The sequence below is a fragment of the Ursus americanus genome, chromosome 28, assembly GCF_024610735.1.
Source record: "Ursus americanus isolate L20-20 chromosome 28, mUrsAme1.1.p, whole genome shotgun sequence".
Taxonomy (NCBI): domain Eukaryota; kingdom Metazoa; phylum Chordata; class Mammalia; order Carnivora; family Ursidae; genus Ursus; species Ursus americanus.
Genome location: NC_142154.1, coordinates 4,424,615 through 4,437,116, shown reverse-complemented (window position 1 = coordinate 4,437,116; position 12,502 = coordinate 4,424,615). Strand labels below are relative to the sequence as shown.

General features: G+C 50.3%; 1 protein-coding gene across 9 annotated transcripts in view; it reads left to right on the top strand.

Moving 5' to 3' along the window:
- Positions 1–12,502, top strand: part of SLC28A1 (solute carrier family 28 member 1) — a 62,620-nt gene that overhangs the window by 45,172 nt on the left and 4,946 nt on the right. Inside the window, exon 18 of one of the 9 annotated variants that reach the window (XM_087856612.1) lies at positions 8,661–10,849. The exons of 5 other annotated variants lie outside the window; for them this stretch is intronic. Coding sequence is in view for 2 of the 4 variants with exons in the window: in XM_087856609.1 (XP_087712735.1) it covers positions 68–122 (55 nt within the window). In the remaining 2 variants the exon portion in view is untranslated. Of the gene's footprint in view, positions 1–67; positions 1,962–8,660; positions 10,850–12,502 lie in introns of those variants that run through there. 3 more of the 9 variants (XM_087856610.1, XM_087856609.1, XM_087856614.1) reach the window with 3 other exon arrangements.

Here is a 12,502-nt window from a genome sequence, read left to right as displayed (position 1 = left end):
GCTGCTGGCTCAAGGAACTCAGTTGGGTGACTTGCCCTTACCTCCTCCCCTCGCCGTTTCTCCCCAGCCCACGCCTGCTGCTCCAGTGGCCCAGGCTTCCGATGTGTTTTACCTGCCTCTGAGCCTTCGTTCCTGGCATCCCTGTCACCCAGCGGGCCCTGTCTCTCTCCCTTTTGCCTGCACTGTTCCTGCCTCACTTCTCACTTCCCCCACAGCTTTGGCTGAGTGACCTGCAATGCATCTGTCCCTGTGGTCACCAGGCCACTGCTCTGTCACTCACCTTCCCCGTTGCAGCCAGCCCTGAGCCAAGGCAGAGAAAATACATGCTCTCAGCTCAGCACTGCTCTGATTGAGGGGCAGGCACAGAAGTAAGGGCTCCTCAGTCATCGGACCTTCCCTGCACCCCCGTGCTCCTTACTCCTCATTGGGCACCTGCAGAGGTTGGGAGCCCTTTGAGGGTGGGACCGCAAACATCTCCTGCCCAGAGAAGGCACCAGTGCTCGTGCCAGATGCCCATGCTTAACTGCATTCCAGGCAGCAGCTCTAAGTCCAGACTGGCACAGACCCCTCCGCTTGCCCCGTCCACAGCTGTGACAGACATTACTAATCGATCACAGCACTCCCCCACACTGAATCCAGAGGGCCTTCAGAATCCCCGTCAGCGTGGTGGTGAAGAAGCCCCCCACCAAGGGGTTCAGGTGCCTTGTTGGGAGAGAACTGTCTGCTGCCCCTGTGCCGAGAAATAGACACTAAGAACCCAAACTGCCATTGATTCTATGTCCCTGGCCTGGAAGGGCTGGGGTTTCATGTAAAAGACTCCAGAAGTGAAGGGTATTGAAGCAGAGAGGGGTCCTTGCAAAGCATGAGGCCTGTGTCCGTGATCTGTCTGCTCCAGAATGATGCCTTGCTTGGTGATTCAGTCAAGGGAACTCCATGGAGCACCTGCTTTATTAGTCAGCTCGGGCCGCCATCCCCAAATACCACAGACCGGGTGGCTTGAACAACAGCAATGAATTTTGTCATAGTTCTGGAGGCTGGAGGCCCAAGATCAGGGCTCCGGCACTAACAGTTTCTAGTGATGTATCCCTTCCTAGCTTGCAGATGGCCTCGCATGGCAGACAGAGAGAGAGAGAGACACAGCAAACTCTCCGGTGTTTCTTCTTGTAAGGGCACCAATCCCATCATGGGAACACCACCCTCATGACCTCGTGTGACCCTACTTACATCCCGGAGACCCTATCTCCAAACACCATCGCCTTGGAGGTGAGGGCGTCAACATAAATTTGGGGGGGATGCAATTCAGTCTGGAACACCTCCTGTGTGCCAGGTTCTGAGCTAGACAGGGGAATAGCAATGAGCCAAACTCTGATGAGCAAAAGAGCTGGTATCTACCTTCGAGAAGAGGGTTGGCTGGGAAGGGAAGCCCCTCCAGAGACAGGACGTGGCTCCCAGGAAGATGACCTTGAGAGGAGGGGAGGGGAAAAGATCTTCAGCAGGGCTCTCAGGCGTCCACAGGTGGCCTGGCCGATGGCACTTTTCGAGGCTCTTAGTATATTGGAAAGTGAAAATAATGCCAGAATAGGGTTACACAAATCATGATTTATGTTGCCATATATTTTAACACAGAACACACTGTGATAATAGGTTATCCCCAAGATAATGACAGGATTTATTTTCAACTAAAGCCCAACTGAAGGATCTAAGAAACCATTTTTATTAATCTCAAAAATTTCGCTGTGATTGCCTGTTTTTATACATTAGGTTTCTAGAAATCTACAGATTCTATGCTCTTCTGTATTTAGCATAATAGCAATCAACATATAAGATATATTTATCATGTTAAATTAAGTCCTGGTGGGGTGGTCCGCTGATGAACTTGTTTCAGCCAACATGATGATATGAATGACCTAATTTGGAGATGTCAGAAGCCTACATTGGAGGGGAAAAAAAAAAAAGGAAAAGTAGTCTATATTGAAAACCCTTTGTGGATGTGAGGCTCCCATCCCTCTCCTGCTGCCCCTTGCATGTGCCTGACCACCAGCAAAAGGAATCGAGTGGGCTTCAGTCATGGAAAGGCCTGAGGCCCAGAGCATGGCAAGAGCAGACCTCTCCCAAATTGTCCACGGAGCTGAGAGCAGACAGGGAGAATGTTCTCCTTGCCGGGGGGGGGGGCACAGAGGGGCTGTCCAACCTAGGGATGGGGGGCAGGAGGGAACAGTATGCTCCAGAGGGAGAGGTCACACCATGAGCTCAGTGGGGTGAGGCCCCGGCCTCTTGCTCCCATGTGGGAGCTCCCGCTGCTATTCCCCTGTCTAGCTCAGAACCTGGCACATAGTAGGTGTTCCAGACTGAACTGCATCCCCCCCCCCAAATTTATGTTGACGCCCTCACCTCCAAGGCGATGGTGTTTGGAGATGGGGCCTCTGGAATGTAAGTAGGGTCACATGAGGTCATGAGGGTGGTGTTCCCATGACGGGATTAGTGCCCTTACAAGAAGAAACACCGGGTGAGGCCCCGGCCTCTGCCTCCCATGAGGGGAGCAAACACAGGTGGGTGTGAGTGAGGAGAGGGGGCAGCCCCGAGCACCAGAGCCTGCATGAGGCGCGCACCAGTGCGGCCCACAGTCTGACTGAAGATCGTTTCCCCAACCCGGCCTGGACTCATCTCGTATAAAAGGCAGTAAAAATTAGCTACTGGGAAAATAATCGTAAGAATAAAGGCATGTGACATACAAGCCCCTTTCTTTATTGTCAGCTCAGCAAACACACAGTTCCTCTGTCCAGTGGCTATAGAGCTTCTGAATGTCACTTTCAGTATCTGTTATGTGATTACAGACCTATAAACACATGTGGGCCGTACTCTGAAGAGCATTGTCCTCTAGTATTTTCTGTTCATGAAAATTTGTCAGAGGATCGTCTGCTCAGATGATTTGTCCTGCATGTCAACTTCTCTAAGGAGATGTGGGGAAAGGCAGCAGGACTCTGGAATCCAGGACACCTGTCTTTCATATGAGAGAATGCATGCAAAGTCGCACGGACGCGGCACCTGGGGGCTCAGTCGGTTAAGTGTTTCCCTTCAGCCCAGGTCATGATCCCAGAGTCCTGGGATCAAGCCCTGAGTTGGGCTCCCTGCTCGGCGGAGAGCCCGCTTCTCTCCCTGCCCCCGCCCTGCTCGTGCTCTCTCTCTCTCTCCAATAAATAAATAAATAAAATCTTTAAAAAAAATTGTACGAAAGAAGAATTCCAAATAATTTATGCAAATGCTCCCCTCAAGGGGTGGAGCAGAGCCTCTTATCCCTTAAGTGCGGGCCATGCTTAGTGACTTCTTCCGGAGAATACGGTATAGAAATGGGGGCATAAGACAGTGACTTTGCTGTAGAGAAACCGGGCAAACACTTCCTTGGCCAGGTGATCATGGTTAACATCATCAGCACAAATCCAGGTGATAACAGATGCCCTTGATATGCTGCGTTGAGAACAACACTTACCTCTGCGGTCTTTCTCTCCAAAGCCCATAACCCTGGTCTAACCAGCAGAAAAACATCAGACAAACTCAAATTGAGAGACAGTCTACAAAACACCTGACCAGGAATCCTCAAAGCTGTCAGGCTCGTGAAAAGCAAGGAAAGTCTGTGAACTGTCACAGTCCCAAGCAGCCTATGGAGACGTGATGACTCAGTGTAACGTGGTATTACAGTGGGTGACTTGTGTCCCCCGCAAAAGATATGGCCAAGTTCCAACACCCAGTACCTGTGATTGTGACCTTAGGTGGAAATAGGGTCTTACAGATGTAATGAAGTTAAAGACCTCAAGAGGAGATTATCCTGAGTTTAGGATGGGCCCTAAATCCAATGACCAGTGTCTTTATAAATGAAAGGAGCGGGAAATTTGAATACACCAAGGAGTCCATGTGAGGACGTAGGCGGAGATTGGAGTCATCCCTGGAAGACATGGCCCCCACCATGGTGACAAGCCGAGGAACAGCTGGGACCACCAGAAGCTCGAAGCAGCAGCAAGGATTCTTCCTTGGAGGCTGCACAGTAAGCATGTCCTACAGATTTAGGACTTCTGGCTTCCAGAACCATGAGAACACGTTGCCGCTGTTTTAAGTCACCAGGTATGTGGTGATTTGTTGTGACTGTCCCAGGAAACGAATACAGGTGTCTTGGATGGGATCCTGGAACAGAAAAATGACATTAGAGAAAAACTAATGAAACCCAAACCAAGTACGGAGTTTAGATAAATACGTATTAACCTCAGCTTGTTGGTTGTGACAACGTGCTGTAGTAATGTCAGCAACACGGGATGCTGGGGGCCGGCTGTATGGGGGCTCCGTGCTGTTGGTGCAGCCTCTGTATACATCTGAAACTATTCAAAAAAGTTAGAAGTTTGTTTTATAAACGGCATTGACACGAGCGCAAGGTGACTTGTAATTCAGCCTGTGAGAGGCTCTGATCTAGACAATGCATGTCCCAGCAGGCAGCCCACCCAAGGCCGCGAGGTGACCATGGGCGTTTCTTCCTTTTCCACTGCTTCTCCCCGTGGCCCTGCTGTCACCTCTGCCACCCCCTCCTTGTAGTTCTGGCTCATGGCTCCGGCTGAAGATGAATTAGTCCCGCCCTTTTTACAGCCATAAAGAACATCATCTGCCTGGAATTACCTTGGACCCCGAATCAGTGAGTGCTGAGTTTGGACAGGACCCTGAAGATCACTTTGAGGGTGTCTGTCCTGCCAACTTTTCTGAGAACTTTCACACACCCTGCAGGGATGGTCTCTGTCACCATGATTTTATGTTCGTATCATAAGACTCCACCCCCATGACCACCTCTGATTGAACCGGGACTGAACACCTGACTCAGGGGAAGCCAAGCCCATTGTCTGGCCAATGGCCCTTCAGATTCTCAAGAATGAATTTGAACTAAAAAAAATTCTAGGAACAGAGTGGGAGCTGAGTCACCACAGTGGGGCTGGCTCTGAGCTGATCTCATTCCTATCCCTCCTGGAGCCTAGCTGCCCAGCTCTCCCTCACCATTGATGAGAGCTGAATTCTTCACAAAAATCCCCTCTAACTGAGCCTATATGAGAAGGTTCCTTTTGCTTTGTCATCAAAATGATACTACCCGGGCCAGCCACTTTGTTAAACTCATTCTGCTTGGAGTCCAGTGGTTATTACTGCTTGAATACCATCAAAACCAGACTCTCACTACCTGTCCAGGTAACCCATTTCACATTGGACAGCTCCACTTCTTACAAGGTCCTTTTCGATTTTGCATCAGAAAGTGTTTCCCTTTGATCCCAGTTTTGCCATTCAGAACAAGTCCCATCTCATGGATATATCTATTGTTCGTTTGTTTAATTTTAGATTTATTTACTAAAGGACCACTTGCTCATTGGCTTTAAAAAGTCAGATCTTACAGAAACCTTACAGACATGTTTTAATCCCTTTTCCACATGGCAGCTCTTCAATGGTTGGAAGATGGCGAGCATCCAGGCTTCCCTTTCGAGCTGGGACCCATAGTCCTTTCATTTGTTTCTCACATAGCACATAATGGTCTCAAAATTTGCCCCAGACCTGATTCTTAGCTGTCCTGCAGTCATATGCAGACAGTGCATGAGTCATGAGCAAGTTCCAGATTGAAGCCAGAACACAGGGTGATAAATATGATCTCATGGGTGTAACCAAGATGATGTGATGGGATCAGAGATTGGATATAGCCTCGGGAGGATATTTAAAAGAGGCAGACCTATACGAAGACTGTTAAGAAGCTACATGCCTGCTTTAGAAACACTCCAAGCTGAGGGCTTGCATGTTGAGGGTGAAATGTCATGGAGGGAGGAGAGAATAGGAGAAAGTCCTGTCCCAGAGCACGAATGCGACCAGAGATAGGATAGGAATGGGGTGGGTGGGAACTTACCTATTGGGACATCTGCTAAGACTCCTACTTCCCTACCATCAAGGGTGCAACAAGTTCATAACTTACCCAGAGGACGATTTCCATCCCCAGAGGTAAAAAGCATTTCAGCTTTCTCTTTTTTAAAGATTTTTATTTTTAAGTAATCTCTACACCCAACATGGGGCTCAAACTTATAACCCTGAGATCGAGAGTCACATGCTCTGCTGACTGAGCCAGTCGGGTGCCCCGGAAATTGCTGCTTTGGACCAAGTTCTGACAAAGATATGGACCAGTGATGTGGGAAGAGCCATGGCAGCAGAGACTTTGTGACTGGAAGTGAAGGGGAGGCTGGCACGGCCGGACACTAAGTCCACACTTGAAGATAAAGGCGCTCAGGGAGAAGACTCTGGAAGCAAAGTCAGCTCTTGAATGGAACTCTGGTTCTGCTGCCCGAAATATCCCAATGAGGAAGGCAGAGATAACAAAAGAAACCAGCATGATTATGAATGAGTAGCAGGAATCTGGTTCATCTCAGAATTTTAAAATAACAGGCACCAGGATCTAATCAAAGGACACATGACCCAGCATAGGCAAGAGAGCTGGTCGTCCTCCCATAGTTATTCTCCCCTTTTTCCTTTAGTAATCACTAAAGGTCTAGCTGGGCAAATGGCCAGCCAGCTTTTCTTGCAGCTAGGTGTGGCCACAGGACCAGGGTCTAGTCCTTGGCACTTCTGAGCAGTGGAGTAGGTAGCCTCTGGATCATGCCCTTAGGGAAGGGGTCAGCAACGTTTTCTTAAAGGGCCAGAGAGTACGTATTTAAGGCTTTGTGATCCATACTATCTCTCTTGCAACTACTCAGCTCTGTCCTTGTAGTTTGAAAGCCACCATTTGGCAATTCAGAAACGAGAGTGGCTATGCTCTGACCAAACCAGGCTTACAAAAACAGTCGGCCAGCCCAAAGTCTGCAGTTGGCTGAGCCCTGTCTTAGACGAAGGGGCGCATTCTGCGTGTCCCCAGTATGTTTCAATTTTGCTCCCAGCCATTTGGAATACGGATGGGAAGAAGAACCCACTTAGATGGGGACAAATTCCACACCTTAGGGATGGGGCAGCCACAAGTTAGGAGGAGCCTGGGCCTCTGGTGTGTTTGTAGAGCGGGGCTGCCTTGACAGTGCAGATTGCACGTGACCCAGGAGTACTGTTTCTCTCGTTTATGGCATCATTCGGTGTTTTTATTACACACGCCCTGCTAACGGACAAGAAGAACAGCCCAGGCAGTAAGAAAGAGCAAGTTTGCCTCTTCCCCAAGGGGTTCCTGATGAACAAATGGGAAACAAGATATCATTGACCGGGTGCCTATCATCCCTGGCATTCCTGATTCTCTGGCAATTTGGAGCCACTGGAGCCCTAAATAAGACTGCTCCCTCTGACAAAGTCCAAATCTGGAAGGCACCCACCCACCTGCCACCAAGATATAGAAGAAGAGAGAGTCCTTACACACGTGAGAGGGAATGTGGAGAGAGAGAGCCATGTGACCAAACTGCAAAATTTTCCAAGTTAGCTTTGCTCCCCTTAAAAATAAAACTGCCAGTTATTTTACCAGCAAAAGATGGGTTTATTTGAGAATAGCAGAGAATTGCAACAAGGACAAGCAAGAAGAAAGGAGAGGTATGCCCTCTTGTAGAGGAAAGGCTGTTGTCAACTGGGAGTTAGACGTCCAGAGGCTTCTCGTTGAGTTGTGACTGTCCGTCATTGACTGGGCTGTGGCGAGGGGAAGAGGAGAGCCTTGCTTCCTCCTGCTGGGGCAGCCAAGTGGTAGCCACGTGTAAGGTGAACAAGGTCCGTCTCTTCCTGCGGGATTTGCAGGGGAGCTCCCCCTGCTCACTTCCTGCCTCCGTTCTACTGAAGTCCCCCTCTCTTGACTCTCACGGCTTCATGGCAGGAAAGCACCAGCACGAGAAAGAAGGAAAGAAGGGGCAGGGTAGGGTCATATGAACCTCACGCCTCAGGCCCACAGAAGCAGGAAACAGGAAAGAGGCTGCTCAGCCGTGCAAGCGTGTTCGAGCACAATGACCTGGCCCACTAGTACATGTGGCCCAGCCCATGACACAGCCCCTGCCAGATGGCCCCTGGTCCCCTCCTCTCGGAGAAGAGCACGATGGAGGAAGGACATTCCTCCCCAGTCTCCAGCCAGCTCCCCCGTCACACACCACACATTGCAAATTATATTCACAGCATAAAAGAACAAGTAAGAGGTCATCTCATAAAGACTCTGGAGCAGACCTCACAGCCTCCCACAGGTCTATGTTGCCTTCTCTCTGCCTTCTCTCCGCACACCATTCCTATCTTTTCAAGATGGCACCGGTTTCTTATCTGTAAGTGAGACAGGGAATGACCCCAGCTCCCGGCTGCTCACCGGACAGGCACACGGAATGTCGAAGACTCCCCTGGGTGTCAGGAAACAGCTGGCAGGCACGGCCTGTCTGCTCTAAGCCCCGGAAGTGAGCTCGGGGAGGTGGGGGCCCCCCAGTGGGGCCGCGCCTGTCGTTTGCCTCCAACTGACCAAGGACACAATTTTCCCCAAGGAAACCGTTTCTGTTTTTCTTTCCATGAAAAAAGAAGTCATTTAGGGACGGGATGGGAAACTCACTTTATAAACTAAAGATTGCTTTTATCTCCTGAAACTTAGCTTCTGAATAAGATTCTTTTCTACTTTTAGAGACATCGTTTGTTTATATTCTAACCAAACTATTTTTTTCTTCCCAAAGCCAACGCCTCAATTAGAGAAGAAATGAACTGTCTCAGAGCCCACGGCTTTCAAGGGAGCTTTCCTTGGGCAGTGCCCTGAGGGCACGTGTGTCTAACGTCCTCAAATCCTCTTTGTCTGAGCCTGGAGTGGGGGGACAGCAACCCTGGGCCTAGTGGCCGAGCTGCAGGGTGGGCCCAGGGTCATCGTGTTAGGACAGAACCTAGATGTGACAAAGCCTGACGACAGGTATGGAAAAGGAGGTGGCCGCCTTCCGAAGAGTTTCCTTGCCCAGGGCGTCATGTTCAAGGACCGAAGGTGCCGTGAGCTTTCAGGAAGCTCCGGTCAGCAGGCAGCTCTGCACACTTGCATGGATTGCGAGGTGTGGCCGAGTCATGACCTTGTTTCCTTGCAGCAGTGAAAGTACTGGAGTTTATGGACAATTTACCCTCCTAGTAAAACAATGTACAAATCAGAGCAGTAGATGACTCAGAATTCTTGGGGTTGCAAATGACAGAAAACAAATCACAGGAAGGGACAGACTCTGTCGCCAGAAAGGGGCAGGTGGACAGCTGTGGGCACCAGGCCCCAGGACCTCGTGGCACCAGGACTCTCTGTGTACCTCTTGCTCCTGCTTCCCATGGTGTCTTCCTGCGTGCTGACCTGCATGATGACCTCCTTCTGTTGAACTGGTTTCTGCATAAGGCTGGGGTCATGGCTGTTAGAAAATCCTGGATTCACATGACAGCTCGCATCCCTTACAGCTCGCTGACGATAGAGAGGCAAGGCCTCCAAGGGTGTAACTGATCGTCTGGGGTCATGGGCCCTTCTCCAGACCGGTCATGAAGGTGGAAGCCGGGATGCGATTACTCCAGTCCGGCTTTTTTGTCAAATCCTTGAGCAATTATTGTGACCGGCTGGGAGGCAGAAGATGGCCGCTCTCATTTGGGCGCGTTGGTTGGTTGGCAGCAGAAGGGAAGAGCAGTTCCCCAAAAGAATGGGGGTGTTGTCCCCTGAAGACAGGCAGCTATTCTTTCCATATATCTGTAAAGAAGTGCCATGTTAGCATACCTTAGGAAGTCTGAGATCATAGAAATAATGAAAATTTAGCTTCGAAATAACTTAGGGAAAAGAGACTACCATTTTCTGAATGCCTACTGTGGCACGAGTTCATCTGCTGTCCTATGCATCCTTAAGAAAAAACAAACCAAAATCCCTTACCCAAACCCTCTAAGGTAGGTACTGTTATTCTCATTTTGCCAGCGAGGAAACTGAGATGTAGAGAGGTGAAGTGTCTTATTCCCAGATACACAGTTCAGTGGCTGAGCCAGGGTTTGAACTCGGTTCTGTTTGATTTTAATCTTAGACTACTTTTTCTTTTCTTTTTCCTTTTTCTTTTTGTTTTTTTAGAGAGAGAGCATGTGTGAGTGGGAGAGGATGGGGGCAGAAGGAGAGGAGAGAATCCTAAGCAGGCTCCACGCCCAGTGCAGAGCCCCATGTGGGGCTCCATCTCACACCGTGAGATCAGGACCTGAGCCAAAATCAAGAGTCAGACCCCCAAACAACTGAGCCACCCAGGTGCCCCTTTATTTTAGACTCTTAGCCATCATAATACATTGGCTTCCTCATTCATCTACCCAGTGAACAGATACATGTGTGAAGTACTTTAAAGTAAATCTCTCTGATTCTGACAAATAGTATTGGGTGTTTGTGGTAGTTTTAAAAGATAGCTCCAAATTCTGTACCGCTGCTCCCATGCAGAGGCCAGCACGTGTCCCTTGTCTCCTTTCTCGGACAAGCTCATGACCACTCAGACCAATAGAGTCTGGTGGAAATGGCGCTATGGGCCTTCTGAGGCTGGGTGTCCCAGTCAACTCGGGCTGCCATCACAAAACACCACAGACTGGGTGGCTTAAATGACAAACAATTGACTTCTCACAGTTCTGGAGCTGTCAAGAAGCTTGGAAGTCCAAGGTCAAGTGCAAGCAGATTTGGTGTCTGGTGAGAGCCCTCTTCTGGTTTGGGGATGGCTGCCTTCTGGTTGTGTCCTCACATGGCAGAGACAGAAAGCTCTGGCCTCTCTTCTTATAAGACATGGGGGCCCCTCCATACCATCATGGGGGCCCCACTTTCACGAACTCATCTAAACCTAATCACCTCCCAGATGTGGCTGGGTGGCTCAGTCAGTTGAGCACCTGACTCTTGATTTCGGCTCAGGTCATGATCTCGGTGTCATGAGATTGAGCCCCGAGTCGGGCTCTGTGCTCAGCTCAGAGTCTGCTTGGGATTCTCTCTCTCCCTCTGCTCCTCCCCCCACTCATTCTCTCTCTCTCTCTCTCTCTCTCAAAACAAATAAGTAATATCCTTAAGCTTAATGACCTCCCAAAGCCTCCACTACTGAATGCCACCACATTGGGGATTAAGATCTCAACACATAAGCTTTGGGAGGACACAGACATTCACGGGCTCATGAGAGGCTAGGCATCTTTGGCCTTGTTCACTGGGGTACTCACTCTTGACACCCTGGTCCACCACGTAAGAGGTCTCACTATTCTGAGGAAGCACAAGCCACATGGAAGGGGGCATGGAGGCACAGAGTCAACAGTCCCCCGCCTTCAAGTCATCCCAGCCAAAATGCTGGATATGCACGAAGAAGCCTCCAGCTGGTTCCAGCCCCCAGCCATATGAGTCTTCCCAGCTGAGGCTTCAGACATCATGGAACAGAGACAAGCCAGCCCTACGGCACCCCATCCAAATTCCCGGCACCCTGAATCCTACAGCCTAATAGACGGTGGCAGTCTGATGCACCTGGGTTTAGCAACGGACAACTGGGACAGCTCTGGGCTAGGAATCGAAGGTGTCTGGTCATGGAGCATTTGAAGTAAGAGGAAGGTAAAATTGAGGACTGTCTTGTATTCATAAAGTAGCAAAGTAGTGATTCTTCCCAACAGGGAAGCTGTGGCAAAAGTCCTGACAGCTTCGGGCTGCAATCTCCCTTCCTCCACCAGGTGGGGCGGATGTGTTGGCGGCTCCTTCTCGGCCGGTCCCCAGGCGCGGTGAGAGACGGGGTCCGCTGGCTCAGCGCGACCGTGGAGGACCCCGGCCCAGCCCGGATCCTGGGCTCCAAGGCTGCAGAGTGGAGCCCCACGTGGGTGTGGCTGCAGCTGGGACCCTCCTTCTTTTGAGGAGGGCAGTGCCTCCGAGGGAGGGTGGGACCTGCCAACAAAATCTTCCTGGCTGGATCCACACGCCACCGCAGGAGGACGTCCTCTCCCCATAATGGGACCCCCTTCCGTGTTGCTCACTTTCCCGTCACATCGGCCGTCCGGGAGGGGCATCGCCTCCAGCCCTTCTGATCAAGGCTGGGATCCACGGGGGTCCCCCGATCCAGTGCCTCAGTCCCTCACTTCTCTTTCCTTCCATTCCAATCAGTGTTCTACCTAGACACGATTTTAAAAGTCAAACAGAACCGCGAGGTTTATAACAATGACAACAGTAAGAGAAGACAATCGCACGAATCCCCTGCCCCGCCCTCCCAATCCCGAATTCTCCCCTTCAAACTCCCTCAGTTGCTTCTTCTATTTCCCTACATGTTTCTCAATAATGTACTCATATTGCTATTTTTTTTCCAAATTATTGCTCTTAGTTGTTGTCTTTTTACTCCCCATCATGGAAGAGGAAGTGTTAGCTCTCCCATGCCACCCCATGCCTTACTTCTCCCTCCATCCTCCCAGCTGGGGCAATATCACAGTTTGGGGAAAGAGCCCTATTCTGTGACTGCTTGCCCACCTCGTCATTGCCGTCTGTCTTGCTCACTCCCTCACAAGCCACAGGGCACACGATAATCACACTCCTTCCTTGCAT